Source organism: Myotis nattereri (assembly GCF_964212035.1).
Source record: "Myotis nattereri genome assembly, chromosome: 16".
NCBI classification, from domain to species: Eukaryota; Metazoa; Chordata; class Mammalia; order Chiroptera; family Vespertilionidae; genus Myotis; species Myotis nattereri.
In genome coordinates this window covers 32,435,982-32,463,372 of record NC_138091.1, presented here as the reverse complement: position 1 = coordinate 32,463,372, position 27,391 = coordinate 32,435,982, and the positions used below count along the sequence as shown (strand labels likewise).

At 42.5% G+C, this 27,391-nt stretch overlaps 1 protein-coding gene across 1 annotated transcript in view; it reads left to right on the top strand.

The window, feature by feature from the left end:
• Window positions 1-21,622, top strand: part of TEX14 (testis expressed 14, intercellular bridge forming factor) — a gene marked incomplete at its 5' end in the record, with an annotated part of 62,645 nt that extends 41,023 nt beyond the window's left edge. The window contains 12 exons of the mRNA XM_081110694.1: window positions 371-452; window positions 4,284-4,346; window positions 5,359-5,486; window positions 6,350-6,549; window positions 7,759-7,855; window positions 9,727-9,801; window positions 12,934-13,011; window positions 13,783-13,882; window positions 17,051-17,143; window positions 19,108-19,214; window positions 20,448-20,499; window positions 21,194-21,622. Coding sequence (XP_080966820.1) covers window positions 371-452; window positions 4,284-4,346; window positions 5,359-5,486; window positions 6,350-6,549; window positions 7,759-7,855; window positions 9,727-9,801; window positions 12,934-13,011; window positions 13,783-13,882; window positions 17,051-17,143; window positions 19,108-19,214; window positions 20,448-20,499; window positions 21,194-21,230 — 1,112 coding nt within the window. The 3' untranslated portion in view covers window positions 21,231-21,622. The remainder of the gene's footprint in view (window positions 1-370; window positions 453-4,283; window positions 4,347-5,358; window positions 5,487-6,349; window positions 6,550-7,758; window positions 7,856-9,726; window positions 9,802-12,933; window positions 13,012-13,782; window positions 13,883-17,050; window positions 17,144-19,107; window positions 19,215-20,447; window positions 20,500-21,193) is intronic.
• Window positions 21,623-27,391: the final 5,769 nt, after the last annotated feature.

Here is a 27,391-nt window from a genome sequence, read left to right as displayed (position 1 = left end):
CTCTTTAGTGAACAAACAGTTCTTGGTTTCAACGCCCCCTGGTGTCTGTTGACAGGAACCAGATCAATTTGCCTTCCTCAAAAGACAAAACAACATTTGTCTCCAAAAATAACTGTGAGGTTATGACTGGAAGGCCAGTAGATGGCTTGCTTGTGTTCTGAGTGTCAGAGTTCTCCCCTCTGAGCAAGAAAAACAAACTTTTGGAACAAAAACCCCTTCTGCGGCACTCAATCCAAACCCAATTAGGAAGCACTTCTGTTTATCAGAGTATTTCTCATCTGAACAAGACCAAGGGAAAGTGAAGGGAATGAAAAGAACAATCTGGGTTGGCAAAAATCAAGTAAAAAATACATTCGCTGTATTCTTTCAGGTGAAAGAAAGGTCCAAAGGAGACAAAGCTTTGGAAAGGATGCTGAGGTTTTGACCAGGTCTCAATTCCAACCTATACAAAGGTATGTGCTATTATTTTCTTCACAGTCTCAGACTCATAGAAGTAAAGTTAATTGGTGATAACACCCCGTATTTATATATTCTCATCTTCAAATGTACTAGCCCTGTGTTCTAAAAATTAGCTCTGGCGAATGAGCTTTGTTAGGACTTGTTCAGAATGTGAGTGGTCATGAAAGGCAGTCATTATCTGGATTCAGATCCTGGCTGCTTTTTGTCCGTTTGACCTTGGTCAGGTTTCTCAAGCCCTCTCTTCTATTTCCCTGTTTGTAAAACAGAAATAAGAATCTTTACTGAGAATGTTGACATAGGGACTAAAAGTAATAATATAACTCCTGGGCATTTATTCCAGAGAAATGAAGACTTAAGCTCACAAAAATACACACATGAAAATTATAGCTACTTTTTTTGTTGCCAAAAACTGGAAACCCAGATTTTATCTAACAAGGGGACGATTTAACAGGCTGTGATACATCCATACTATGGAATTCTCTTCAGCAATAAGAAAGAATGAACAGTGCCCTGGCTGGTGTGGCTCAGTTGGTTGGGTGTCATCCTGTGCACTGAAAGGTTGCCGGTTCAATTCCCAGTCAAGCCACATGCCTGGGCTGAGGACTCAATCCCCGGTAAGGGGGCATGTAGGCAGCAGCTGATCAATGTTCTGCTCTCACATCAATACTTCTCTCTCTTAAAAAAAAACAAAAAACATTTATTATTTTTAAATATTTTGTTTCTTGTATATGCCCTGACTGGGGATCAAACCTACAACCTGGGTGTAGCGGGACAGTGCTCTAGCTAACTGAGCTACGCGGCCAGGAAAAACAATGAACTATTGATACATGTGACAACTTGGATAAATCTCCAGAGAATTCTGCTGAGTGGAAAAATCAATCCCCAAAAGTTATTTAAATGATTTCACTTATATAACATTTTTGAAATGATAAAATTATAGAAATAAAGAACAAATGAATTGTTTCCAGGAGTTAGGGAGGAGGTAGGTAGTGGGAGGGAAGTAGGCATGGCTATAAAAGGGCAACATTGGTGGTGAAAATGCCTGTTTTGATTGTATCGGTGTCCATTTCTTGGTTGTGATATTGTTCTGTAGATTTGCAAGATGTTTCCATTGAGGGAAACTGGGTAAAGTGTATTTCTTAAAACTGCATGTGAATATAGTTATCTCAAAAGAAAGTTTAATTAAAAAATGAATAGATGTAAAGGGTCTAATACAATAATATTCACTTTACTTTTCCCCTCTCTGAGCCTTAGTTTCCTTATCTGTAATAATTGTAGCTAGTATTTCCTAAGCAGCCCCCATGTGCAGGTACTCTGTTTTGTCAAATTTAATTCATAGAACAACCCTCTGAGGTACACACTATTATCTCCATGTTGCCAGTAAGGAAAGCAAAGTTCAGAGAGTTTAAGTATTTTTTCTAAGGTTGAACAGTTGGTGAGTGGCTATTTCAGTCAAGAGAAGCTAGATTTATGCTACATAACAATCCCCAGGTTTTAGTGGCTTAAAACAATGCAAGTTTATCATTTGCTCATACTCGTTGTCCATCCTGGGATAGCCAGGAGTGTGCTGTGCTGTGTTCCCTTCTATCAGAGATGCAAGCTGAGAATAGGGTCCATCCTGTGCATCCTTAATTGATGAGGAGGCAAAGAGGGGACAGTGAATTGTGTAGTGTCCTTTTTTTTTTCATTAGTTAAGGTATTACAAATGTGTCCTCATCCCCCCCATTAACCCCCAACACCCCCCCCCCACCCCGCACACTCATGCTCCCATTCCCCTGTTGTCCATGTCCATTGGTTTGGCTTATATACATGTATACAAGTCCTTCGGTTGATCTCTTCCCCTTACCCCTGCCCTCCCCTACTTTCCTTCTGGGGATTGATCGCCTGATCGCCGTTTCTCAGTCTTTGGATCTGTCCCTTTTCATCAGTCTATGTTGTTCTCTATAATCCACAAATGAGTGAGATCATGTGGTATTTATCTTTCTCTGACTGGCTTATTTCACTTAGCATAATGCTCTCCAGTTCCATCCATGCTGTTGCAAATGGCAAGAGTTCCTTTTTTTTTTTTTTTTTACCACAGCATAGTATTCCATCGTGTAGATGTACCACAGTTTTCTAATTCACTCATCTGCTGATGGGCACTTAGGCTGTTTCCAAATCTTAGCTATGGTGAATTGTGCTGCTATGAACATAGCGGTGCATATATCCTTTCTGATTGGCGTTTCTGGTTTCTTGGGATATATTCCTAGTAGTGGGATCACTGGGTCAAATGGGAGTTCCATTTTTAGTTTTTTGAGGTAGCTCCATACTGTTCTCCACAGTGGCTGCACCAGTCTGCATTCCCACCAGCAGTGCAGAAGGGTTCCTTTTTCTCCACATCCTCTCAAACACTTGTTGTTTGTTGATTTGTTGATGATAGCCATTCTGACAGGTGTGAGATGATACTGCATTGTCATTTTGATTTGCATCTCTCGTATAATTAGTGACTTTGAGCATGTTTTCATATGTCTTTCGGCCTTCTGTATGTCCTCTTTTGAAAAGTGTCTATCTAGGTCTGTTGCCCATTTTTTTATTGGATTGTTTATCTTCCTTTTGTTAAGTTTCATGAGATTCCTGTAAATGTTGGAAATTAAACCCTTATCGGTGGTATCATTGGAAAATATGTTCTCCCATGTAGTGGGTCTTCTTGTTGTTTTGTTGATGGTTTCCTTTGCTGTGTAAAAGCTTTTTATTTTGATGTAGTCCCATTTGTTTATTTTCTCTTTAGTTTCCATTGCCCTAGGAGCATTATCAGAGAAGAAATTCCTTCGGCATATGTTTGCAATTTCGCTGCCTGTGGATTCCTCTAGTATTTTTACGGTTTCCCGTCTTACGTTTAAGTCTTTTATCCATTTTGAGTTTATTTTTGTGTATGGTGTGAGTTGGTGGTCTAGTTTCATCTTTTTGCATGTATCTGTCCAATTTTCCCAACACCATTTATTGAAGAGACTGTCTTGACTCCATTGTATGCTCTTGCCTCCTTTGTCGAATATTAATTGGGCATAGTGGTTTGGGTCGATTTCTGGGGTCATGTGTAGTGTCCTTTAAAGTTTCTTCCCAAGAGTTACACACATCATTTTCACTTATATTTCACTGGTTAAAACAGGTCATGTGGCCATTTATGCAAATTAGGAGGGCCAAAAGTGCTGGCCTACTGTGTGCTTGGAAGGAGAACAAATATTTTAGTGAACAGAATTAATAAAGACACAACTCAAAGTCTATGCTCTTTCCTTTGTACCATTGGCCCCACAGGATTGTTGCAAAGATGAAAAATGTGAAAACATGGAAGGATTTAGTTGGGTCCTGGCTTGTAGTTTGTGTTCAACAAGTATTGAAATTGAATCCTAAATACTGGTTCAAGTAGAAACAGGTCCAATTTGTCTTCAGTATTCTTTTCTGGCCACTCCTTGCCTGGAAGCTATCTCACATGGTCAGGCCCCATGACTGTGCCCCTTGCTCCAGCCTCCATCTCCAGCAAAGTTCCTGCACTCCATTGGTTTCCTCTGGAACTTGCTCACTGTCCTATAACATCAGCAGCTGATTTCAGATGGGCTGACCCTTAGAGAATATTTATTCAGTCTCTAAGAGGAAACCGAGGCACAGAGCAGGGCCCAGACTGGCCTGAGAACATGTGGCTAGTTGGTAGCAGAGCCAGGACCAGAGCCCACACTTCCCACTTCTGAGCCTAGTGCCCTTCTTGCTGCTTCTCACACTGGTTCCTTGTACCAGCTTAGTGTACTCAGCTGACAGGCCATTCATATAACTTCTCACTTTCTCTCTTACAGTCCTGAAGGTGAACAAGAGGAGACGTTAAAGGAGTCACCCAAGGAACTGAGAGAGAAAGACATGTATGGCCACCAAAGGGCTGCCTAAGGATACTATGTAAAGTTTTGGTTTTAGGGAAATAGTATTTCCTTGTTTGTAAGAATCTACATTCTTCTCATTTTTTTGTGAACCTGTTTCTTCTTTCACCAAGAAGATGTGATCTAAATTACTAGCATCTTGCAATCAAGGAAATACAGTGATAATAACAACTATGTGTTTCTACTTGAGGTATAAACCTATTTATATAAATGGATTAATTCTGGTTCCCACGCAAATATACTTTCATCTATTGACATAGTTTACTTTTAGTTGCTGAGATATATTTAAAGTTAGTATCTCTTTGTAAGATACTCTCCAATATCCTCTTTAAGATATATATAAGATATTCAAAGATATTCTCTAATTCTGGCCTGTTGCCAAATAAAGATTTTTGTCAGGAGCATCTTTATTTTTTTTAAATATACTTTGTTGATTTTTTACAGAGAGGAAGGGAGAGGGATAGAGAGTTAGAAACATCGATGAGAGAGAAACACCGATCAGCTGCCTCCTGCACACCCCCCACTGGGAATGTGCCCGCAACCAAGGTACATGCCCTTGACTGGAATCGAACCTGCGACCCTTGAGTCTGCAGGCCGATGCTCTATCCACTGAGCCAACCTAGTCAGGGCAAGAGCATCCTTAAATAGTTAACTACCACGTGTCCAAAATGGAAACCATCCCCACATGCCACAATATTTTGAATTTAACTGAAAAGATCAGTTTGCAATGAATACTATAAAAATAAGTATATTACAGTTTGGGTGTTCTTTAATATTTTCAGCTGAAAGTTCTCACGAAAAATGATTTTAAAGTTGGTCAGGGCTGCCACTTAGGGAAAACATTTTTTTTTATAGACACGCTTGGCGTGTGGGGAAGGTCTGCCATGTGCATCTACAGATGCTTATGGCGTACAATGGGTTAAAAAGTACCTCTCAGGAATATGTTGTTAGATTTTTCCAAACATCTCCCGATTATTGTGTGCTTTTAATTTTTTAGATCATTGACAGACATTCAAGACCTGTCTAGTATCTCCTATGAACAAGATGCTTCTTTTAAGGAAGTCTCATGCAAAACACCCAGAGTAAACCATGCGCCTCCTAGTGTTAGCACTCCACTCAGCCCAGGTAATCTCTTGAAGGGAGGAGAAGCTTTTGGGGGAGGGAGTGACAGCCCCGGCGCCATTGGCTCTGGAAGCCAGGCCTTGGGAGCAGATCTGGAAGGTGCTTTCTCGCAGCGCAGAGGTATTCTTTAGGGCCAGAGTTGAAGGGACAACCCCATGGGAGGCTGGGGAAGGGTGGTGCTGGTGGTCATTAAGCAGCTGTAGGAGGTGTTTTTACTGTAGTGGGAGAGACATGCGAATGCAGAGACTGCTCTGTACCCTGAGCACTATTGAATTTAGTACAAATACATTGCATTCTCTGGAGTTTGTAACTTCACACAGTCCCTTGTGCTTAAACATGTATAGTTCTGAGCCCTGCAGCTGTCTATAGCCAGCACCAACATCCTCCTGTCCTAGTTCTCCCTCTATTTTGGTGACTAAGTTTGGAGACTGTTTGTTTGTTTGTTTGTTTGTTTATATTTTTTGTTGATAATCCTCACCCAAGGATATTTTTTCCATTGATTTTGTTTTTAGTGAGAATGGATGGGAAGGAGGGAGAGAGAGAGTCAGAAAGAGAGAGAGAGAGATTTGGTTGCCTCCCGCACACACCTGATCCTGGCCAGGAACAAACCTGCCCAAGTGCCCTTGACAGGAATCGAGCCCATGATCCTTCAGTGCGAGGGCTGATGCTCTCCCACTGAGCTACACCAGCCAGGGCAAGACTGTCATTTTTTTATACTTGGAGGAGCTGCGTCTCAGATCAGTGATTACTTCGGTTACTAACATTTTGGAGATTGCCTGGTATAGGTATATGGTTGTGTGAGGTTTTCTGTTTTTTTTAAATAATATAAAGGATTCAGACACTAACTACCCTCTTTTCTACAACAGAGTCAATTTCTTCATCTGATAGTCACTATAAAGACTGCCTTGAAAGCTTCACGTTTCAGGATAAAACAGAGTCTACCTCGTGCTGGAGCTATCACGAACCCACTGTGTCTGATACATTTACAACTGTCCAGGAGAAAGTAAAGAGCCTAGAGTCCCTTTTTGCTTCCTCTGAAACTCTTCCTTCAAGACTGACTGATCACGTAAGTATGCCAGGTCTGCATTCCTATGGAGTCAGCCCAATGGTCCAGAGTGCCATGATTTCTCCAAATCCATGTTACAAAGAGAGCAAGAAGCCTGCGGGATCCTTTCCAGCTTCCCTGGGGCTCTCTCTGAGACTGTCTTGTAAGGTAGACCCTGGGTTTTGTGCCTCCCTCCCCCAACCCTCTGCCGCCTTAGAGGTAATGTTTGGCAATTTCTCTAGGAGCCAAACTCTGCCGTAGTTTATGATGCCGCCTTCACCTGCATTATTTTTCTCTCTAATCATATCCTACCTACTTGAGGAGGTTTGAGTTCTTCTTCCTTCTTGAAGCCTCCTCTGTTTAGTTCCCTAAGAGTTGTGATTGATATTCAGTCTTCTCTGAACTCCTGAACGCATAGTCTGTAGTGAAAACACTCAGTTGTTATGCCACCTTCTTCTCTCCTCCCTCATATTTTGCATGTGTAGTCTTTTCAAGAAAACGACAAGTTTCTTCCTTGGTGCTGTGCATTGAGAACCTGTCGCTCTATCCCTTTGCAATGTAACTTTGCCGGTTCTGCCACCTCCAGGCCTCCGACATGTGAATGAAACCCTCTTGAGTTCTCCAAACCATTATCACCCCAACTGGCGGCATATGGAGCAGTACCTGCTGAGCGCTGCCTCCCAGAATCAAGTAATAAAATAGCTATGTTTATTCACTAAAAAACAAAACAAAACAAAAAGAACCTGTTGACTCGCCATGCTATAGTAGATTGATTATTGGCTTTGGCCCTCGGTGAGAAACCAACTATTACCTTCTTTGGGCATTTGATTCACAAAAGGTCTCAGTCTGAAGTAGGGCAATAAAGAATTTTATGCTTTCATTCATCAAACTGTTCATTGGGCAGGTTCTAAATGCCAGACACCTTGCCCAGCCCTCTTCAAGGCATCCAAATGTGAATATAAAAGGCCTAGTCCCTGCCCTGAAGGAGCTCACCACCTAGTGAGAAAGACTGTAATACAGAGGGAGTGCTGAGTGCTGAGTGCTGCATAGGCAAGAGGGGTAAGAAGGCTTCATGGAGGAGGTGGCATTTGAATGAATTTGACTCAATCAACAAGCACCTGGTTTCTTCCACCAATGATACACAGCCTTAATGTTGGAAATGGTTGAGCTATATGGGCCTTTTTTAGCTCAATATATGTGTTAATTACCTTATTTATGTCTTACTTATAGAAAAGATCATCTACATTTACTGGGACTGGTTCCTCCATAAGTGCTAAGGTGTCTGACAAATCATCCCATGCCATCCAGAGAAGGAGCCTGCCAAGAGGTACCTTGTTTAATATCAAAACACAAGTTTATAATAGAAAGGCAATTTAAGGGAGCCATAGTCTCATCTTTGATGCTACATTTGATTTTAACAAAAATATTATTTCCCCCAATTATAAAAGTAAAACATACTCATTATAGAAAACGTGGAGAATAAAGAAGAGCTTAAAAAAGAAACACATTGAATTCTACCACCAGCACTATTTTGGTACATATCTTTTCTATATTTTTAGAAATATACAAAAAAAACCCCACATTTTTTTAGCATAGTTGAGATTATATATTACATCAGTTCTAGCCAGCTTTTTTTCTTTGATGATATATTTTTGAGGATTTCTCCTCTTCAGTAAAAATTATTTGTAAATATGTTTAATGGCTGCATAGTAGTCCATTCTACATATGCTGCATAACTATGTCCTTATGTTGAAGGACTGTGCAAAAATCTGTATCTGCACCTTGGCTCCTTTCCTTAGGAAAGCTTAGAGGATAGTTCCAGTGTGTTAACAGGCGTGTTGCCTTTGCCACATTAATGTTATTTTAAAACATGGAACACTCCACAAATTTGTGTGTCATCCTTTTGCAGGGGCCATGCTAATCTTTTCTATATCGTTCCAGTTTTATTATTATTACTAGTGGCCCTGCGCACAAATCTGTGCATGAGTAGCTCGCTGCCCCACCCACTGCCGCTCGTAGCTCTCCGCTGCATGGAGCTGGCTGCCCCATCCTCATGTAGCTCCCCCCCCCCCCCCCTTCATAGCTCGCTGCCCCACCCTCCCGCTGATCGGTCTTTATGCATCACAGCGTAATGACCATTTGCATATTACCTCTTCATTATATAGGATTTTTATTATTATTTTTAATCCTCACCTGAGGATATTTTTTCCATTGATTTTTAGACAGAGTGGAAGGGAAAGGGAGAGACAGAGAGAAAGACCAATGTGAGAAAGACACATTGATTGGTTGCCACTGGCATGCCCAGGAGCCTGCAACTGAGGTACGTGCCCTTGACCGAAATCAAACCTGGGACTGTTCAGTCCACAGGATGACGCTCTATCCACTGAGCTAAACTGGCTAGGGGCTTATTGTTATTATTTTTAATTTTTATTGATTCCAGAGAGGAAGCAAGAGGGAGAAAGATAGAAACATCAATGATGAGTGAGAATCATTGATTGGCTGCCTCTTGCACACCCCACACTGGGGATCGAGTTTGATGCCCTGACCTCCTGGTTCATAGGTCGATGCTCAACTGAGCCACACTGGCCAGACTGTATCGTTCCAATTTTAGTATACGTGCTGCCAAAGCGAGCACTGCCACATTAATTTTAATGTCTTGCATCTTTGGTACAACTCTTAGAATCTCCCTCTGGGGGATAAGGATTTTGTGGATTATGCTGAGAGGGTGTGGTTGATGTTATAATTGAGCACTTAGGGGAAGGCCCAAAGTATGATTGCTTCTATGTGCCCTGGCCTCATAATCTATAGAGAAATCTGTCTACTTTGTGTTTTGTTCCTTTCGACTGGTCCAGAGCCTCTCTCTATATCCCTTTATCAGCCCTGTTCCAGACTGTGCTCCCAGCCTCTCAGGAAGAATTTGTACTTCACCTACCCCAAATATCCTTGGGGAATGAGGGGCACAGATTAAGCAGTACTGGGGTAGGGGTAACATAGGAAAGGATTTTGAGTAAAAGGGGGAGTAAAGCCATTCACATGTTTGGAGGTGTCAACTAGGCCTGTTATTGTAAGAGGCCTTTTCTCCGCCTTAGTTTGTTGTTTCACGTTGGGAAGTCCTAAATCAAATCCATGTGGGAGCCTAGAAAACCCACTTTGGGTCCAGGAGAGTGTTAAGTCATTTCCTCTTTTATCTTTTTAAAGAACTAATAGAAGCCATCTCGCAGCATCACATTGACAAGCTACCACCTCCATCTCAGGAGCTACTTGATGAACTTGGTAAGGGATGCTCAATACAGAATGTCAGTGGCCCTGTTAGCTGTGGTCACTGACCGCAATATGGTTTCTTGCCTTGGGAGTGAGCACTAGTGCAGAAGGCCCTATGAATGTACAGAATTCAGGAAGGGGCAGTTTTTAAATCAGTGGACCTCGGATTACTGCCGAAGCCTGGCCAGGATAACTGGCCTGTGTCATCATTTTGTTTCTTACAGGGTGCCTGGTAATGATTCTACCAGTAAGAGAAAATAACAACGTTCATGTGGTTTATTATGATGAACTTCTGTTATTAAAGGAATTGTTATCTCCTTTTCTAACCAACCCAGACATATCTTGGAGGCCTGATGTCTGGTTACTGAATCCAAGACACCCTGTTCTTTTAGTTCAGCCATTAGCAGGAGGTATTGAAGGTATTGCATTGTGGATGAATCACTTTCCTGAGGGCAGAGAAGTCAGTGGCACAAGACCTAATGTGACCAGAATTTTCCATTTCAGGAAGAGACTGAGCAATACCAGTTCAGTTATAATTGTAGCTGATTGGCTGGCCTTTCCCAGCTGAGTAGGTGCTGGACGTAAATGCTATAGAGACATTTGGGGCAGGTGGTTTGCTTCCCCAGAAAAGACCCGGCTGCTCTTTTCTTGACAGCCTGGCCCTCCAGCCTCACCCTCAGAGGACACATCTTGTGAGACCTCTGATGATTCAATTCTTAGGATGGGGCCTCTAGAAATTTTCCTGAGGGGCACCTCTTGGTTTTCAGGGTCTCAGAGGTTTTGTGTGTCTGCATACAGGAAGAGGAAGGTGAATGAGGACTTACCTGGTCTGACTCAACCGAAAGCTACCGTCTATGTTGTCACAAGCCCCAGCCCTATTGGCCTGATGAACTTGGGTGGAGTCAGTCAGAGCTGCCAGAACCTGCCTTAAGGTCTTCTTCTGTAGTCATAGGCTCTTCTTGCCTATTACACCCCTCCCCTGATGCCACAGGGTCATACAGGTCACAGGATCTTGGGGCCGTTTTCTCAGGGCACCACCCCCATGGTCTGCTCTGGAACTCCCTAGGGAGTCCTTGCAAAGTCCTCTCCTCCAGTTGCCCTTTTTAAAAAAAAAAAAAAAAAATATATATATATATATATATATATATATATATATATATATATATATATATTGATTTCAGAGACGAAGGGAGAGGGAGAAAGATAGAAACATCAATGATTAGAGAGAATCATTTATCAGTTGCCTCCTGCACGCCCCACACTGGGGATTGAGCCCGCAACCCGGGTATGTGCCCTAACCAGGAATTGAACTGTGAACTCCTGGTTCATAGGTCAGTGCTCAACCACTGAGCCATGCCAGCCTGGCCAGTTGGCTCTTCCTTTTTTTTTCTTTTTTGATCTTTTTGTTAATCCTCACCCTGGGATATTTTTTTATTGATCTTATAGAGAGAGTGGAAGAGAGAGGGAAAGACAGAAACATCAATATGAGGGAAACCCATTGATTGGTTGCCTCCTGCACGAGCCCCAACCAGGGCCTGGGCCAGTGAGGATCCTGCAACCAATGTATGTGCCCTTGACCGGAATTGAATCCGGGACCCTTTGCTCTGCAGGCCGACGCTCTATCCACTGAGCCAAACCAGCCAAGGCATGCTCTTCTTAATACAATAGAACTGCTGCTTGTGAGTAGATAGAGGTCACCACACACCCTACAGGGTGTCATCTGTGCCTTGGTCCTGGCATAAGCAGTACTTGTAGGCTCCTTTGAGGTTTGACTTGAGTGAAACTTTCCTCTGGGTTCTGCTGTCTTCTCTCTTCAGTCACCACGCGGAGTCCCCCATTTCAGCAGGTGTCACCAGGTCTCTTCCCGGGCCCCAGCCTCATGGCACTGCTGAGTCCCAGGGCATTGTGTGCGGCCCTCCCTCCTGTTGCTCACAGGACTGATCTGGGCCAGGTTTCTAGGTGATGCCTGTACTTGGAGATGGGTCAGTAATTTTCCAGAAAGAAAAAGGGCAGAGGGCATCTGGGTAGTTTTGCCTAATAATGGGTGCTCTCAGCTGGTTATATACATCATCACTCTGTTGTTCCCCCTCAGGAGTGACCAGAAGCTGATGCCTGTGCTTTTGGAGCACCCACATCCAAAGCCCTGGGCTTCTGGCAAGGGCGTAAAGGGGAGGTGCTTTAGAATCCTAGGGGATCCTTAAGATCAACAAAGGACTACTTTAATAAGGATAAAATGAACTTTTTATTTCAAATAATATTGAATGATCTTGTGAGGCCCCATGATGCCCAGGAGCTACCAGGTAGGGCCTGTAACTGACCTAGAGGAAGGGTGAGACCTGTTTCTGCACACAGCAGGGCCGTGTGGTGAGCGAGCCCTGGGCTCCTGTCCGTGCTGCCTCCCAGCTGTCACTGCTCTGCTCTGGGAGCACTTGGAGGAGACCAAACACCTAACAGATGCAAGACAGTGTGCTGAGCTTAGCAGATGCTTGTCTTGGTCTAGTGAGCAATTCTTTAGGAACTGGAAATTATATTCTTTGCTTTCTGTCTTTCCCATTAACTAGGTAAAAATATAGTCCAATAGGGATGGGGGAAATTATGGATTGCTCTGATTCTGTTACAAACTGTTTGAGAGATTAGAAAATGGAGATTAAGAGCATAAACCTTAGAGCTAGACTGCCTGGGTTTAAATTCCATTTCCTCCTCTTACTCTCTGTGATTCTAGATAAATTCCTCCTTAACCCTTTTTTACTTCCATTTCCACATCTGTTAAACAGGAATAACAATGTGATCAATCTCATAGGGTTGGTGTGAGAATTAACTGCAAACATTGATCTTGACTTAATGATAGTTAAGGCTCTAGAAATCTTTCATCATCGGTTTTATTTTTATTGTTGTGTGGGATTGAAAGTCCTCATGCAGTGGTTTCCAGGCACCAGAATCACCTGGTTAAAGTACAGATTGCTGGACCCCACCCCAAGTTTTTGATTCAGTGGGTCTGGAATGAGGCCCAGAATTTGCATATGTAATGAGTTCTCAGGTTTACTGTGGCTGGTCTAAGGACCACGCTTTGAAAACCACTGCCCTAGAGAATGGTGTGACATGCAGAGGAAGAAATAAGTTGCCTTCTGCTTTTGTATTGGACAGAGCACTTGAAGAGGCAGCAGGCCTCGTCCGCCGTGTTGGGTGAGGACCCAGCAAATCCTCTGGGCGTTACTGCAAAAGGTAAGCCAGCCACCCAGATGTTTCTCGTCGGGTTCTTGCTGTGGTGCTGCCCTTGGCGGTACAGTGGTACATTTGGGAAAGTGGACCTTGAGGTTAGGCATAACCACCTTGATTCTGACTCCACTGCTTTTGTATGGCAAACTGTTTAATGTCTCTGAACCTGTCATCCTCACCTGTAAAATGGGGATGATCATGCCTACTCCATGATGTACATAATAGTTTCATACACAGTGCCTGGTACATTGTAAGACACTGAACAAATGTTAGTTCCCTTCCCTTCATAGGACAGCTGGCAAGATGGAACAAGATGGCATGTGTAAAATGCCTGGCATACATTAAAGGGCACTAGCCTTCCCCACCCAAATATTTTCCCTGGGGCTCCAACCTAGAAACATCTCGCAAATGAGAGCAGGGTGGCCCTCAAGAAAATCTGTGTGATTTGTTTTCAGGGTCTCTTCCTTCCTCTTTTATGTTCCCTTTCTTTCCTCTGCTTCCTCTGTCTCTCTTGAGCCCTGGCACAGGCAGGGTTTCCTGTAGCTTCACCTGGCACTGAAGAGCTCCCAGGCCCCCTGCGGCAGCTGCTGCGGAGACAGGCACCCTGTGGGCTGCCACCTGGCACCTGCTCTCCTGGCAAAGAAGGAGCTAGTGCTTTGCAGAGGACAGGGGCCACTGATTAGCCCTAAGTTTATAAAGCACTCCATTTAAGGCAGTCTTTTTGAATTATTGTTTTTTTGTTGTTCAAATAAAGTGACGTTTTTCAACTGATTTTAGACCAAAGTCATTTAGAAGAACAAGAAACTAGCAGTACAAAAGAAGATGGCAGTGTGCTTTGGACCCAGGAAACTCAGGGTCTAGAAGAGGACACAGAAAGGTAACATAAAAAGCTGGACTTTTGAAAGGATTTAAAATACTGTATTCGTTTTTGTTCTGCTATTGACAATTAAGAAGAAAGGGGGAAATACTCTTTTTTCATACTATCCCAATAGCCCCTATTCCTAAAATGTAAAAAAAATTTAAATTGTCATAGAATACACATAACATAACATGTTTAAGTTCACTAGTGTTAATTATATTCACATTGTTGTGCAACGAATCTCCAGAACTTTTCCATGTTGCAAAATTGAAACTCTGTACCCATTAAACAACTCCTCATATCCCCCTCCCCTCAGTCCCTAGCAACCACCATTCCACTTTCTGTTTCTATGACTTCGAGGACTTTTGATGCCCTTATATAAGTGAAATGATACAGTGCTTGTCTTTTTGTAACTAACTTATTTCACTTAGCATAATGTTCTCAAGATCCATTCATGTCGCATGTGTCAGAATTTTCTTACGTTTTAAGGCTTAATTCCATTGTACTAGTATGTTTATGTGTATGTGTATTGGATTTTGTTTATTCTTTCATTTGTTAGTGGACACGGGTTGCTTCCACCTTTTGACTATTGTGAATAATGCTGCTATGAACATAGGTAGACAAATATCTCTTCAAGGCACCCTGCTTTCAATTCTTTTGGACATATTCTGACGTGGGGTTGCTTGATCGTATGGTAAACCTATTTTTAATTTTTTGAGGAAATACCAGACTGTCTTCCACAGCAGCTGCACCATTTTACACCCCCACTGACAGTGCACAAGGGTTTCAGTTTCTTCACATTCTTGCCAATACTTACTATTTTCTGGGGGTTTTTGTTTGTTTTCTTTTTATAGTAGCCATCCTAAAGGATATGAGGTGATATCTCATTGTGGTTTTGATTTGCATTTTCCTTATCATTAGTGATGTTGAGTATTTTTTCAAATGTGTTTGATGTCCATTTGTATATGTTCTTTGAAGAAATATCTATTTGACTCCTTTGCCCATTTTTTAATAGTTTTTTTTCTTGTCAAGTTTTTTGTGTTTTTGTTTGTTTTTTACTTCATTTTGCAAGGCAAACACAGGTTTCAGCTTCTTTCAAGACATTTTACTTAAAGCATTGGAAGAGAATTTAGATCTTTCTAGCCAACTACGAGGAAATGGGGCAGTCACCTAGACAATGCGGTGTAGAAAACACTAGGTTGCCTGAAGAAACCCGATTCTCGCCCTGATTCAGAGCTCTCCTCTAACTTGTGTTGTAAGGCAAACCACTGCCGTTCATCTCCTTTGCCTCCTGACTTCTCTTGCCTTGTCCTGCCATTCAGGGCAAGATGAGTAAGACACTCGTTGGGCACAAAATTGAGGAGTGCTATTTTAATGCAATATTTTAAAAAATAGACATTAATACAAAAAAGAATCCATGTTGAATAAAATATCTGAATTTTAAGGAAAGACAGGATCTGACTCTGCCTTTGCACCACTTGCTTCATCCTAATCCTGGTCCCGTGAGTCCTTAAGGTGGCCCGGTGGAGTTCTGTCCGCTGCAATGATAGAAAACCCCACTGTTGTGCTTAAGTGAGTTTGTCTCACATGACAAGAGGCCCACAGGTTGGTAGGGCATCAAAGGATGGTTCTTTTGATCTTCCTGGCGTGCCATCTGTAGCAACAGCATAGCATGCTGGCCTTTATTTTCAGGCTAGTCACCTCCTGGTTGCATGACCCCTGTCCACAGACCAGGCAGGGATGAGAGAGTGGGGCAAAGGAATATTCTAGCTGACTTGGTCTCTTTTTATTTGGGAAGCAAAATCTTTCCCAGAAGCCCTTCCCAGCAGATGCCCACCATATATCATTGGCCAAATGGGATGCGTGACCATCTTCAGTTACAAGGGAGAATGGAATTTGAGCCTTAACTTTTTAGCTGCTGTAGAAGAAGAAGGCAAGGGAGAAGAGTGATACAGCTTTTCGATAGTGAATCCTGTTTTTGTCACATTCTTCAAGGGTAAAATCATTCTCTATAAGGAAGGAAAAGAGGGGGACCTGGAAGGGAAGGTCTGTGAAGTGGAGGAGGAGACAAGAGCCCCTGGGACCTTTGAGGAAGTGGGGAAAGGTTTTTGGGAGAGACAGAGAAGAAAAAGGGGAAAAGGGGAGGGAGATAAATATATTTTTTTAAGTTTTAGAAACATTTTGATCATAATGTATGATGTAACTCTAGTCCTTCCATCTCCCCAAAACATCCCCAGTAATATCCATGTCATTATTCAAGGCAAAAGAAGAGTAGTTCAAGAAGGCAGAGTTACATTTGATTAGATAAAGTCACATGATCAAAAGCTAGCTACTGTTACTGTTGTCTCTTCGTTTTCCAGAAGGGCTGGCTGTGCTGGACACAGAGAGATGCCCACAGATGCTCCGTCATCTCGGTCCTCGGCACCAAGCCAGCGTGGAAGCTATTTTTCAGATGGGTGGGACTTTGCAGGCCTTCTGAAAACACACTCTGCATCACTTAGTCCCAGAGGCAGTTCTTAATTTAAAAAACTTGTAGAAATGAAGGTACAGTTCTAGCCTGAGGTGGAAATTGACTTAATGATCAAGAAATGAGCGGGGGTGGGGGGAGGCAATGAGGGGATAAGGACACATATATAATACCTTAATCAATCAATAAATAAAAAAAGAATTGAGACAGTCTGGCATCAGACTTTGGAAGGTATTGATCTCCTGGGGGCTGAAGCTTTTTGTCAAGAGGCTTAAAGGAGGATTTTGTGCACATTTAAATCGGGTCTAGGTGATCTCTGCAACTCCACGGACAATCTCAGTGAGCTCTCAGTTTCTTTCTTTTTTTAAAAAAAGAATATATTTTATTGATTTTTTACAGAGAGGAAGGGAGAAGCATAGAGAGTTAGAAACATCGATGAGAGAGAAACATCAATCAGCTGCCTCCTGCACATCTCCCACTGGGGATGTGCCCGCAACCCAGGTACATGCCCTTGACTGGAATTGAACCTGGGACCTTTCAGTCCGCAGGCCGACGCTCTATCCACTGAGCCAAACCGGTTACGGCTAGCTCTCATTTTCTTGTATGTGTAATGAAAGCACAAGTTTGAAGGTCCTTTCACACTGTAAAGTGCTATGGCTCCTTCTGGAGGAGACAGGAAATGACTGTTGTCTCAATTCTCTTCACTTGCCCTTGGACAGAGCTCACTCTTCTCTCGATGAGGACCTGGAAAGATGGCTACAGCCACCTGAGGACATCACAGTGCTACAGGATCTCCCCAAGGGCTCTGCAAGGTCATTTACTGTTCTCCATCAGGGGATCGTTTTCTCTTTCTCTGGAAGGGGGACTAGATTTTAGTTTTTAAAAAAACATCTTGCCTTTTTGAGGAATGAATGTCTGGTGATGGCATTACATTGCTGTAGGTAAGCCAGCCCTGACTCCTGTCTGCCCATCTTCCTCCAAACACCCATAGTACTCGAGATATTGATTAACAGATGGATATCAGTACAGAGAGAGGCCTCTACGATTGCTATATCTTGGCCCTGTCACCTTCAACATTTTCATCAGTTGTTTGAATTAAATAAAAAAGGCATGCTTATCAGACTTTTAGATAATACAAGTCTAAAATGAATACAAATGTGATAGGTGATAGACTATGGATTCAAAATGGTCTTGACAGGTGGAAATGTTCGATTTCTCTAAAGATGAAGCTGAGCATTTGCATCCAAAAGTATAGAATGTGAGAGATCTGACCTAATGTGGAATTTTTTTTGGAAGATCCTACTCACTGTAATCTCATTGAAAGCAGGAAGTGTGTCATTTATTTATCTACAGAGAGAGAGAGAGGGAGAGGGAGAGAGGGGGAAGGGGGGAAAGAAAGAGAGAGTGAGTCTTATTTTTACATGCCCAGCATTTAGCAGGCATTTTGAGATAGTAAGAATTCAAGAAATTCTTATTGAAGAAGGCATGGGCAGCAACTCCATGAGGCCTCAGTTTGATGCAGTTGCTAAAAAGGTCAGTGAAAAACAAAAATAAAAAGGTCAGTACAGAATTCATGATGAGTAGACAGAAATGTATTGACCAGAACACAGTAATGCCTCACACTGGCATGACACAGAGTAGGGCTCCTTTCTGGGCATCACATTTTAAAAGGGACACTCACAAAGAGAAGGAGACGGCCATTGAACAGTCGGTTCTGGAAACCCTGTCATATGAGAACAGCTGGAGGAGCTGGTGAGGCCGGCCTGAGAAGAGCAGATGGAGCGGAGAATTTGATAGCTCCCCTCAAATACCTGAAATATCGCAAAGTAGAGAGTCAGCTTACTTGCTTCTGCCCCAAAGGACAGAGCTAGTGACTAGAAACTGCAGTGTAAGGGGGTTTTATTCAGTAAAGCACAAACCTCCTCAAAGCCATAGCTATTTGGCAGAGAAAACAGATGCCTTCACACTTACTTCAACAACAGCTCCTTCCCTTCAAGCACAGGCTGACTGTTAGTTTAGTTTCAGAGGCATTTGGACAGAGGTAGAAGCTAACCTGAAGGCCTGCTATGGACTCTAGAGCCTATGATTCTGTTCGTGATGAGAGGTTAGGAGGAAAAGGTCCTTCTCACCCTACCAGGCTTTATTTTCCTCTCTCATTTACATATTTGTTTTGAATATCCACCAAATGAAAACAGAAGCGAAATGTCTGAACAGTGCCAGTTTGGTTCAGCGAGCATCTGTGGTGACCAACCTCGATCCTAGCGCTGTGCCTCGGGGCTGGGTGCAGAGGGATGTCTCTGCCCTTAAGAGCTTATAGTTGAATGGGAGAGGTGTTTTTTGCTTACTAGTTTGATAAATGTGGTCTTAAATTGTTCGATACTTTAATTAGATATTTCAATTCAGAGAGTTTCAGGAAATGAAGGTGAGGTAATGAAGTGCTGGTTGTAAAAGGACACCAGTTGCAACATAAGTGAAAGGATTTTTTTCTTCGGGACAATGCAGCCTAGTGATTGAGAGCAGAGTCTGAGGCAGACCAGCCCCAGGGCTTACTAGGCATGTAGTTTAACTTTTGTGCCTCAGTTTCCTTGTCACTTAATGAGGCACATATAGTTGTGATGAGAATTGAGTTAATATATATTATAGCCCTTGAACCGATGTCTGGCCTATAGGGTACACTCCATTAGTGCTAGCTATTATTATGTTTCCTTTGGAGTATAGTCCTGTTCCCTTGGCTATTGTGTGTATGTTTTGATACGGAAAATCATTGTTATTGAAGGGAGGCAAATACCAAGGATCAAGAAGTTGGTGAAAAGAAGAGGAAAGTGGAAGAAGGCATGAAGCTAGAGGGGACATCAGAGAGCTTTCTAGGGGCTTCTAAAGAAGGTATGTATGAATGAATAATCACTTACAGTGTAGCTGGGAATCCTTGGGCTTTGATGCATATCAGAGTTACTTAGAAATGTTTTCCAGATGCTATACATAATTCTCATACACATTTCCCCTGTAGTTCAGCCCAGGATTTCTGTTCATTGCTAATCATGTCTTCATCACAAAACAGTAACAACATCCAATTTCATTTCTAAAGCAAGCCTTCGGCCAGTCTCATCATCCTTATCTTGCACATTGTCTGGAAAGATGTTTTGCTTCTAACTGTCTAGTACCTTCAAAAGAGTTCTAAATTTAACTCACACACAGGCTGCAGAATCCAATAAGAAATCATAAATTGTGTCATTTAAATGGAGTCTACAAGTAATGTGAAAGGTATAAATTAACCTTAATATCAAAACAATTTGATAGAGCTTTAAAATGCCATTCACAAATGATGCCTGCCTATATTTAAGTTCCTTCTACTCAGGAAGTTAGAGACATTAACTCTTTCAGATCAGGTACCCCTTTCATCCTTCTCCAGTCCATTTGCATTCCCCTGCTCTCCCTGCCCTGCTATGTGCTCCAGGATGCTGACCCTGCACCTCCTGGGATTCCTGGCCAGCTGTCTTCCCGTTGGCCAGTGGGAGGCACCAGCATATCAGAGGGCAGGAGAGCAGTTGGGGTATTACTTCCCCTGCCTGTCTAATTCAGCACCTCATCTCTGCCTAGAGGTGGTGTCCCTCCACAAACACAGCCCATTCTTTCCAGTTCCAGCTCTCACTGGGTTCCAGTAACCATCCTGCCCTACCTCCACCCTCCAGTTCTTTCAGATTAGCGATAATGGCTTCCCACTGCTGCAAGTCACTGGATGCCTTCCATCCCTTTTTTGCTCCCTCAACTCTGACTACATCTCTCTAAGTAATCACTTCATTGAAGGTCCTGGGATTGCATTCTGTTGTTTTCAGGACCCTAACTGGGACAGAGCCCAGCGTGTGTGAGCATTGAGCTAGTGTTCAGTTCACTGAGAGTATAATACAGAGGCTTTATGATTAGCATCATAGTGTCCATAGCTATGACAGGGAACTGCAAAGTGTTAGAAGAGAAAACCAATGAACTGTTTTTAGAAAGAATCTAGGTAAAACAGTTCACCTTAAGCTAGAGAGAGTACTAATGTGACTTCAGAATACTAGTACCCTTTGACCTAGCAAGTAATCAGGTTGTTTTTTCTTCCTCCTATATTTCATCAAGAGGAACTGAAATCTTGTTTTGGGAAGCGACTGAGTTGGTCAGAACCATCCAGGTAATGAGATACCAGCTGTTTGTAGGTCAGAGTTCATTATTTCTAAACAACATGGGCAGACTTTAAACATTTATCAGCATCTTAATAAACATTAGTGACAGAGACTTGAATTCAAAGTTGTTCAATTTTTAAAACATTAATGTTTATACTTAAAACATAAGGTAAAACGAACACTAACTTTGGTGAAGTAATCGGTAGAATTAACAGAACAGTTTTAGATGGAGGGAGTCCAGACGATGCTGCTATCAATTGCTTTGCAGTCATTTTGCATTTGCGTGATACCCTAGTTGAGCATATCTCCTTTGATTATAAAAATTATGTTATTAACCAGTGTTACTCCAGTAAATTAAAAAATATATTTTTAGTGATTTCAGAGTGGAAGGGAGAGGGAGAGAGAGAGCATCATCAATGATAAGATAGAATCACTGATTGGCTGCTTCCCACACCCCCTCCTCCCATCGGGGATCAAGCTGGGAATCAAACTGTGGCTTCCTGGTTCATAGTTCGACACTCAACCACTGAGACATGCTGGCCAGGTCAATAAATTTAATACAAATTTTTTTTAAACTAAAAGAAATAAAAATTCCTTTCCCTTAAATTCAGTTGAATAGAAAGAGTCTGTTTTTTGTGTCTTTTAAAAATGTACACATCAACTCAAAACTCCCTTCTTTGTTTTTAAAAAAAACACACACAGGATAATCGTACTGGATCAGAGTGACTTGTCAGACTGACCGGAACTGGATCATAGAGGGACTCCTGGTCCAAGTTTGAGCACCTGCTTGTGAGCTCTCTTCTCCCTGGTCTGCTTCAGTCACCATTAGAGTAATGGATCCCTAATTCACTCTTTGTTCAGCTGACACAATAGACATGAAGACTTTGGTCCTGTCTGTTTATAGCACATGTAACCATTTGTTTTTGTTTCTGTTTTTCAGAGGTATATTTTGAGCTTTTATGTCAGCACAGCAGTTGTAATCATTTGTTTTCAGTTAGCTATCTGAAAAGTGAAAGGTGGTGTTGACTGTAAAAATCTCTCATTGTGTTCAGAATGGCTTTGGTTTTATTGACATAGATTTTTGAAAACTTGTACTTCTGTTAGGTAATAAAATGTTTACTTTTAATAGCAGTTAGCTTTTAGCTGTGTAAGATGTGTTTATTTTAATTATTGGGAGAGAAAGCACCACAGCAGACAGGAAGAAGAAAAATTATCTATTTTCAGATTATATGAGCTTATATGTAGAAAACCCTAAGTATTCCACAAAAAAACCTGTTAGACTAAATGAGTTCAGCAAAGTAGCAGGATACAAAGGCAATACACAAAAATCAGTTGCATTTTCATGAATAATGAACAGTCTGAAAGGAAAGTACAAAAACATTTACAAAGCATCCAAAAATAATAAAATACTTATTAATTTAACCAAAAAGATGAAACATTTATACTATGAAAACTACAAAATATTGCTGGAAGAAATTAAAGGTATAAATGAAAACAAATCCCATATTTATATAATGGAAGACTTGATATATATTTTTTTAATTAAATCTTTATTGTTCAGATTATTACATTTGTTCCTCTTTTTTTGCCCCCATAACTCCCCTCCTCCCAGTTCCTGCCCCACCCACCGCCCTCACTCCCCACCCACTGTCCTCATCCATAGGTGCACGATTTTTGTCCAGTCTCTTCCTGCATCTCCCACACCCCTTTCCCCCCCAAGAATAGTCAGTCCATTCCCTTTCTATGTCCCTGATTCTATTATAATCACCAGTTCATTCTGTTCATCAGATTATTTATTCACTTGATTCTTAGATTCACTTGTTGATAGATGCATATTTGTTGTTCATAATTTGTATCTTTACCTTTTTCTTCCTCTTCCTCTTCTTAAAGGATACCTTTCAGCATTTCATATAATCCTGGCTTGGTGGTGATGAACTCCTTTAGCTTTTCCTTATCTGTGAAGCTCTTTATCTGACCTTCAATTCTGAATGATAGCTTTGCTGGATAAAGTAATCTTGGTTGTAGGTTCTTGGTATTCATCACTTTGAATATTTCTTGCCACTCCCTTCTGGCCTGCAAAGTTTCTGTTGAGAAATCAGCTGCCAGTCGTATGGGTATTCCCTTGTAGGTAACTGAGTTTCTTTCTCTTGCTGTTTTTAAGATTCTCTCTTTATCTTTTGCTCTTGGCATTTTAATTATGATGTGTCTTGGTGTGGTCCTCTTTGGATTCCTTTTGTTTGGGGTTCTCCGCGCTTCTTGGACCTGTAAGTCCATTTCTTTCACGAGGTGGGGGAAGTTTTCTGTCATTATTTCTTCAAATAGGTTTTCAATATCTTGCTCTCTCTCATCTTCTGGCACCCCTATAATTCTGATGTTGGTACGCTTGAAGCTGTCCCAGAGGCTCCTTACACTATCCTCGCATTTTTGGATTCTTTTTTCATTTTGCTTTTCCGGTTGGGTGTTTTTTGCTTCCTCGCATTTCAAATCATTGACTTGATTCTTGCGCTCCTCTGGTCTGCTGTCGGGAGTCTGTATAATATTCGTTATTTCAGTCCGTGTATGCTTAATTTCTAGTTGGTTCCCCAATATAACATCGAGGGTCTCATTAGTTTTCTTGTAGATCTCATTAAGTTTATCGGCGGCTTCTAAACAGTTCTTGAGAGACCTTAAAAGTGTGATTCTGAACTCTATATCTTCCATTGACAATTTTGTCCTGTTTCTTTGTCTCCGCATTTTGTTATGCTTCCTTGGTGCACCCCCTAGTGGTCTTTGTGTGCAGTCTTGTAGTTAATACCAGGGAGGGTTTGACCTCCAGGCCAAGTGGCTATGAGAATCAGCTGTGTCTGCAGTGAGAGAACTTCTGTCCTCTAGGGAGGTGCTAATCTAGCCTTTGCCTGAGGCTATCCGGCAAATGCCTCTATGCAGGGCTTGGGCGGGGCAGGTCGCACAGGATCAACAGGGTGGGCCGGAGAGAGCAGTTCTGGCGGCTCTCAGTCCTGTCCCCAGGGGCTCTGCCTCTCTGAGTCCCAGCACCCGCTGCAAACCTCGGAGAGAAAGCTACACTCACTCTGACCGAAGCCAGACAGTCCCGCTTCTCCCGTTTGAGTCTGGGTCCCTAAAGACTTGCCCGTATCTGGAGCTCAGAGTCTGCGACTCCCTCCCGATTGAAAACGCCAACCGCGCCCTCCACCACCAGCCCGCTCCGCGTGCGCACACTCCGCACCTCAGAATTTGACTTCAGCACTGCGCCTCCTCTGAGTGTCCATATGCGTTTCTCTTTCCTCCTAGTTGTAGGACTTCCACTCAGCCAGCGTTCCTGTGGTTCTGGGTGATGTCCGTTCCGTTTTTTAGTTTCACTTTTGAAGTAGTTGTTCAAGGCAGCAAACTCCGGCATTAACCTATGCCGCCATCTTGGTTCTCCTCAAGACTTGATATTTTTAAAATGTCAGTACTACAGATCTACAGATATTGATCTACAGATTCAATATCAAAATCCCAATCCTAAAATTCCTATGAAAGTTTAGTGGACCCTGGATAGCCAAAATAATCTTGCAAAGGAAGAACAAAACTGGAGGACTCAGACTTCCTGGTAGCAAAACTATAGTAATAAAAACAATACGATATTGGCATAAAAACAGATCTGTAGATCAACACAATAGAAGAGAATCCAGAAATAACCCTTTCACATGTGGCCAAGTGATTTTTGACAAGGGTACCAAGACCTTGGGGAAAGGACCATATTTTAAACAATTGGTGCTGGGAAAACTGGGTGTCCACATGCAAAGAATGAAATTGGACCCTTATCTAACACCACGTACAAAAATGAACTCAAAATGGAATAAGGACCTACATGTAAGACCAAAAACAATAAAACTCTTAAATAAAACAGGATGAAAACTTTATGGCATTGATTTGGCAATGATTTCTTGGATATGACACCAAAGGCACAGGCAACAAAAGAAAAAGTAGACATGTTGCACTTCATGAAAATTTAAAATTTCACTATCCACAGAGTAAAAAGGCAACCCATAGAATGGGAGAAAATATCTGCAAATCAACCAATGAACCAAGAGGTTGCTGGTTCAATTCCTGTTTAGAACACATGCCCGGATCGTGGGCTCCATCCCCAGTAGGGGGCATGCAGGAGGCAGCTGACCAATGATGTTTCTATCTACTCTCTCTCCTTTCCTCTCTAAAAATCAATAAAAGCATATTTTAAAAAATATTTGAAAACCACATATCTGATGAGGGATTAATCAGAAAACAGAACTCCTAAAACTCAACAAATACACATTATAGTGTCATGGTTAAAGGTTATATATTAGTAAACCATCTTATTTAAAGTAGAATCTCATAGGAAAGATTTATTCAAGTAAGCCAGTCTCAATTTTATGATAAGCTAGCAAATAACTATCCTATATAATAAAGTGGTAATGTGCAAATTAACCCTCACGCCCTCACAAAGATGGCTGCCTACGACCAGGCTGGCAAGGGGATTAGTGAGGGATGACCAAATGACTAAACAAGCAGGCTGTGTGGGGTGACCAGGCTGACAGGGGGTTAGTGAGGGATGACCAAACAACTGAACAGCAGGCTGCATGGGGCAACTAGCCTGGCAGTGGGGGAAGTTTGGGGGTGACCAGGCCAGCAGGGGTGGCAGATGGGGGCAATTAGGCTGGCGGGGGGGGGGGGGCGTGAGGGGCAACTAGGCCAGTGGGGGGACAGTTGAGGGAGACCAGGCCGGCAGGGGGCAGTTAGGTGTGACCAGGCTGGCAGAGGGGGGCAGTTGGGGGTGACTGGGGAGGCAGTTAAGGGCGATCAGGCCGACACGCAGAGGCAGTGAGGGGCGATCAGGCTGGCATGCAGAGGCAGTGAGGGGCCATCAAGCCGGCAGGAGTCGGGGCAGTTAGGGGAGACCAGGCAGACAGGTGAGCGATTAGGAGCCAGTGGTCCAGGATTGTGAAAGGGATGTCCGGCTGCCGGTATAGGCCCGATCCCAGAGACCATGAGGGGTTCTGGATTGGAGAGGGTGCAGGCTGGGTTGAGGGGACCCCTTCCTCGTGCATGAGTTTCATGCACCAGGCCTCTAGTAAATGAATAAGAACAATCTTTACTTCAACCTGGTTTACCTGTAGTATCTTCAAAATATCTGACTTATAAAGGTTCTCCTACTTTTATCCTTTTTTATTTTATTTTATTTTTATTTTTATTTATTTTTTTAAAATATATTTGTATTGATTTTTTACAGAGAGGAAGGGAGAGAGACAGAGAGTCAGAAACATCGATGAGAGAGAAACATCCATCAGCTGCCTCTTGCACATCTCCCACTGGGGATGCGCCTGCAACCCAAGTACATGCCCCTGACCGGAATCGATCCCAGGACCCTTCAGTCCGCAGGCCGATGCTCTATCCACTGAGCCAAACCGGCTTCGGCATATCCTTTTCTATTTTAAAAAAAATTTATATATATATATATATATGGACTAGCCTAGTGTTTTACATTCTAAGGTTTTGTATCAGTAGCTCAAAGTTTCTCAATTTATTGAGATCCCCACTACCTAAAAATGTGTGGTTTTTGTTGCATCTTTGTCTCTAGGCTGAATTTAAAGATCCAGAAACAATGAATCTGACCATATCAGAACTGTGATGACCCTTCAGAGTCAATAGGGAAGTAGATGCTGGATATGGTAGGGTCTGTGTCAGAAAGAGAGAGAGAGACAGACAAAGACACAAAGAGAAACTTGTGAAAGGGAAAGATGAGTCTTGCTTATCCAAAATGGATATTCAAGTTGGAAAGTCACTCTTCAAATAAAGAAAGAACCAGAGGTCCAGCTGATCAGTATCGCTAAGAGAAGGATCGTGAGAAAGGGCACTAGCATTGTGCAATGCCCACCTACCAGTCAGTGGTTTCTAGATGAAGAAACCAAGGCTCAGGCAAGCCAAGTAACTTGTGCACAAGTAGCCACTTATGACTGAAACCAATAAATAACTCCAAATCCCTTCTGCAAATCCTACCCTTCCTCCTGAGCCAAGAATGTGAGAATTTATGACCTTGAATTTTTACCCCTGGGCCAACCAAACCACCCACAAAACCTGAAAAAGGTTGTATGTACTCTATATTTTTTACTTGTATACAGTGTAGTTCCAAACCAAACTGGGACAAATTTGGACCTTGCACCTACTTAAGACTGGGGCTAACACAGCATGATTGATTGAATAGCCTTGCCTTGGATGAGTCTCTGGGAATTTATGGAATCTCAGGAGAGGAGGGAGGACATGGAGCTTTCCTATACACCAGGAAATCCTGATTTTGCTAAGAATTTAGTCAAAGCCTTGCTGATGTCAACTCCAAAGACATCGAGTTTCCTTGCAGTCACTGCTTGAGATTCGCTGAAGAATTGTGGCTGTTTGCCAGGATGTTTAATAGGAAGCTCCTTCCTTTGTGACATCACCAGGCAGGTAGCTAAGGGGACTGTTTGAGACACTCTTAGAACAACAGCCACTTTTGTGGGAGTGCAAGAACAGCTTTTAAAACTGAGGGTACATATTCAGGCTTCATTAGGATCCTGAATCCAAGCCAGCCGGTAAAATATGGGTTCTACCCAGAGGGGCACCACCTATCAAATGGTCAAGACAAATAAAACTGGGACTAAGGTAATAGTTTCAACACAGAAAGGGGCTGAGATAACCAGCACAACCCCTCATCAGGGACGTGGGTCCATTGCTGCCTCAACCCATCGAAGTGCTGTAATCACCATGAGCCCTCCTATCCATCGAAGATCAGAACCCGGGCATACCATCATTCCCAGAGACGATCATCGCTTTAGCCTCCCAGGAAGCAGCTTCACTGGAGCACCCATCTCTAGAGGAACTGAGAGTCGATCAAAATCTGACGCATAT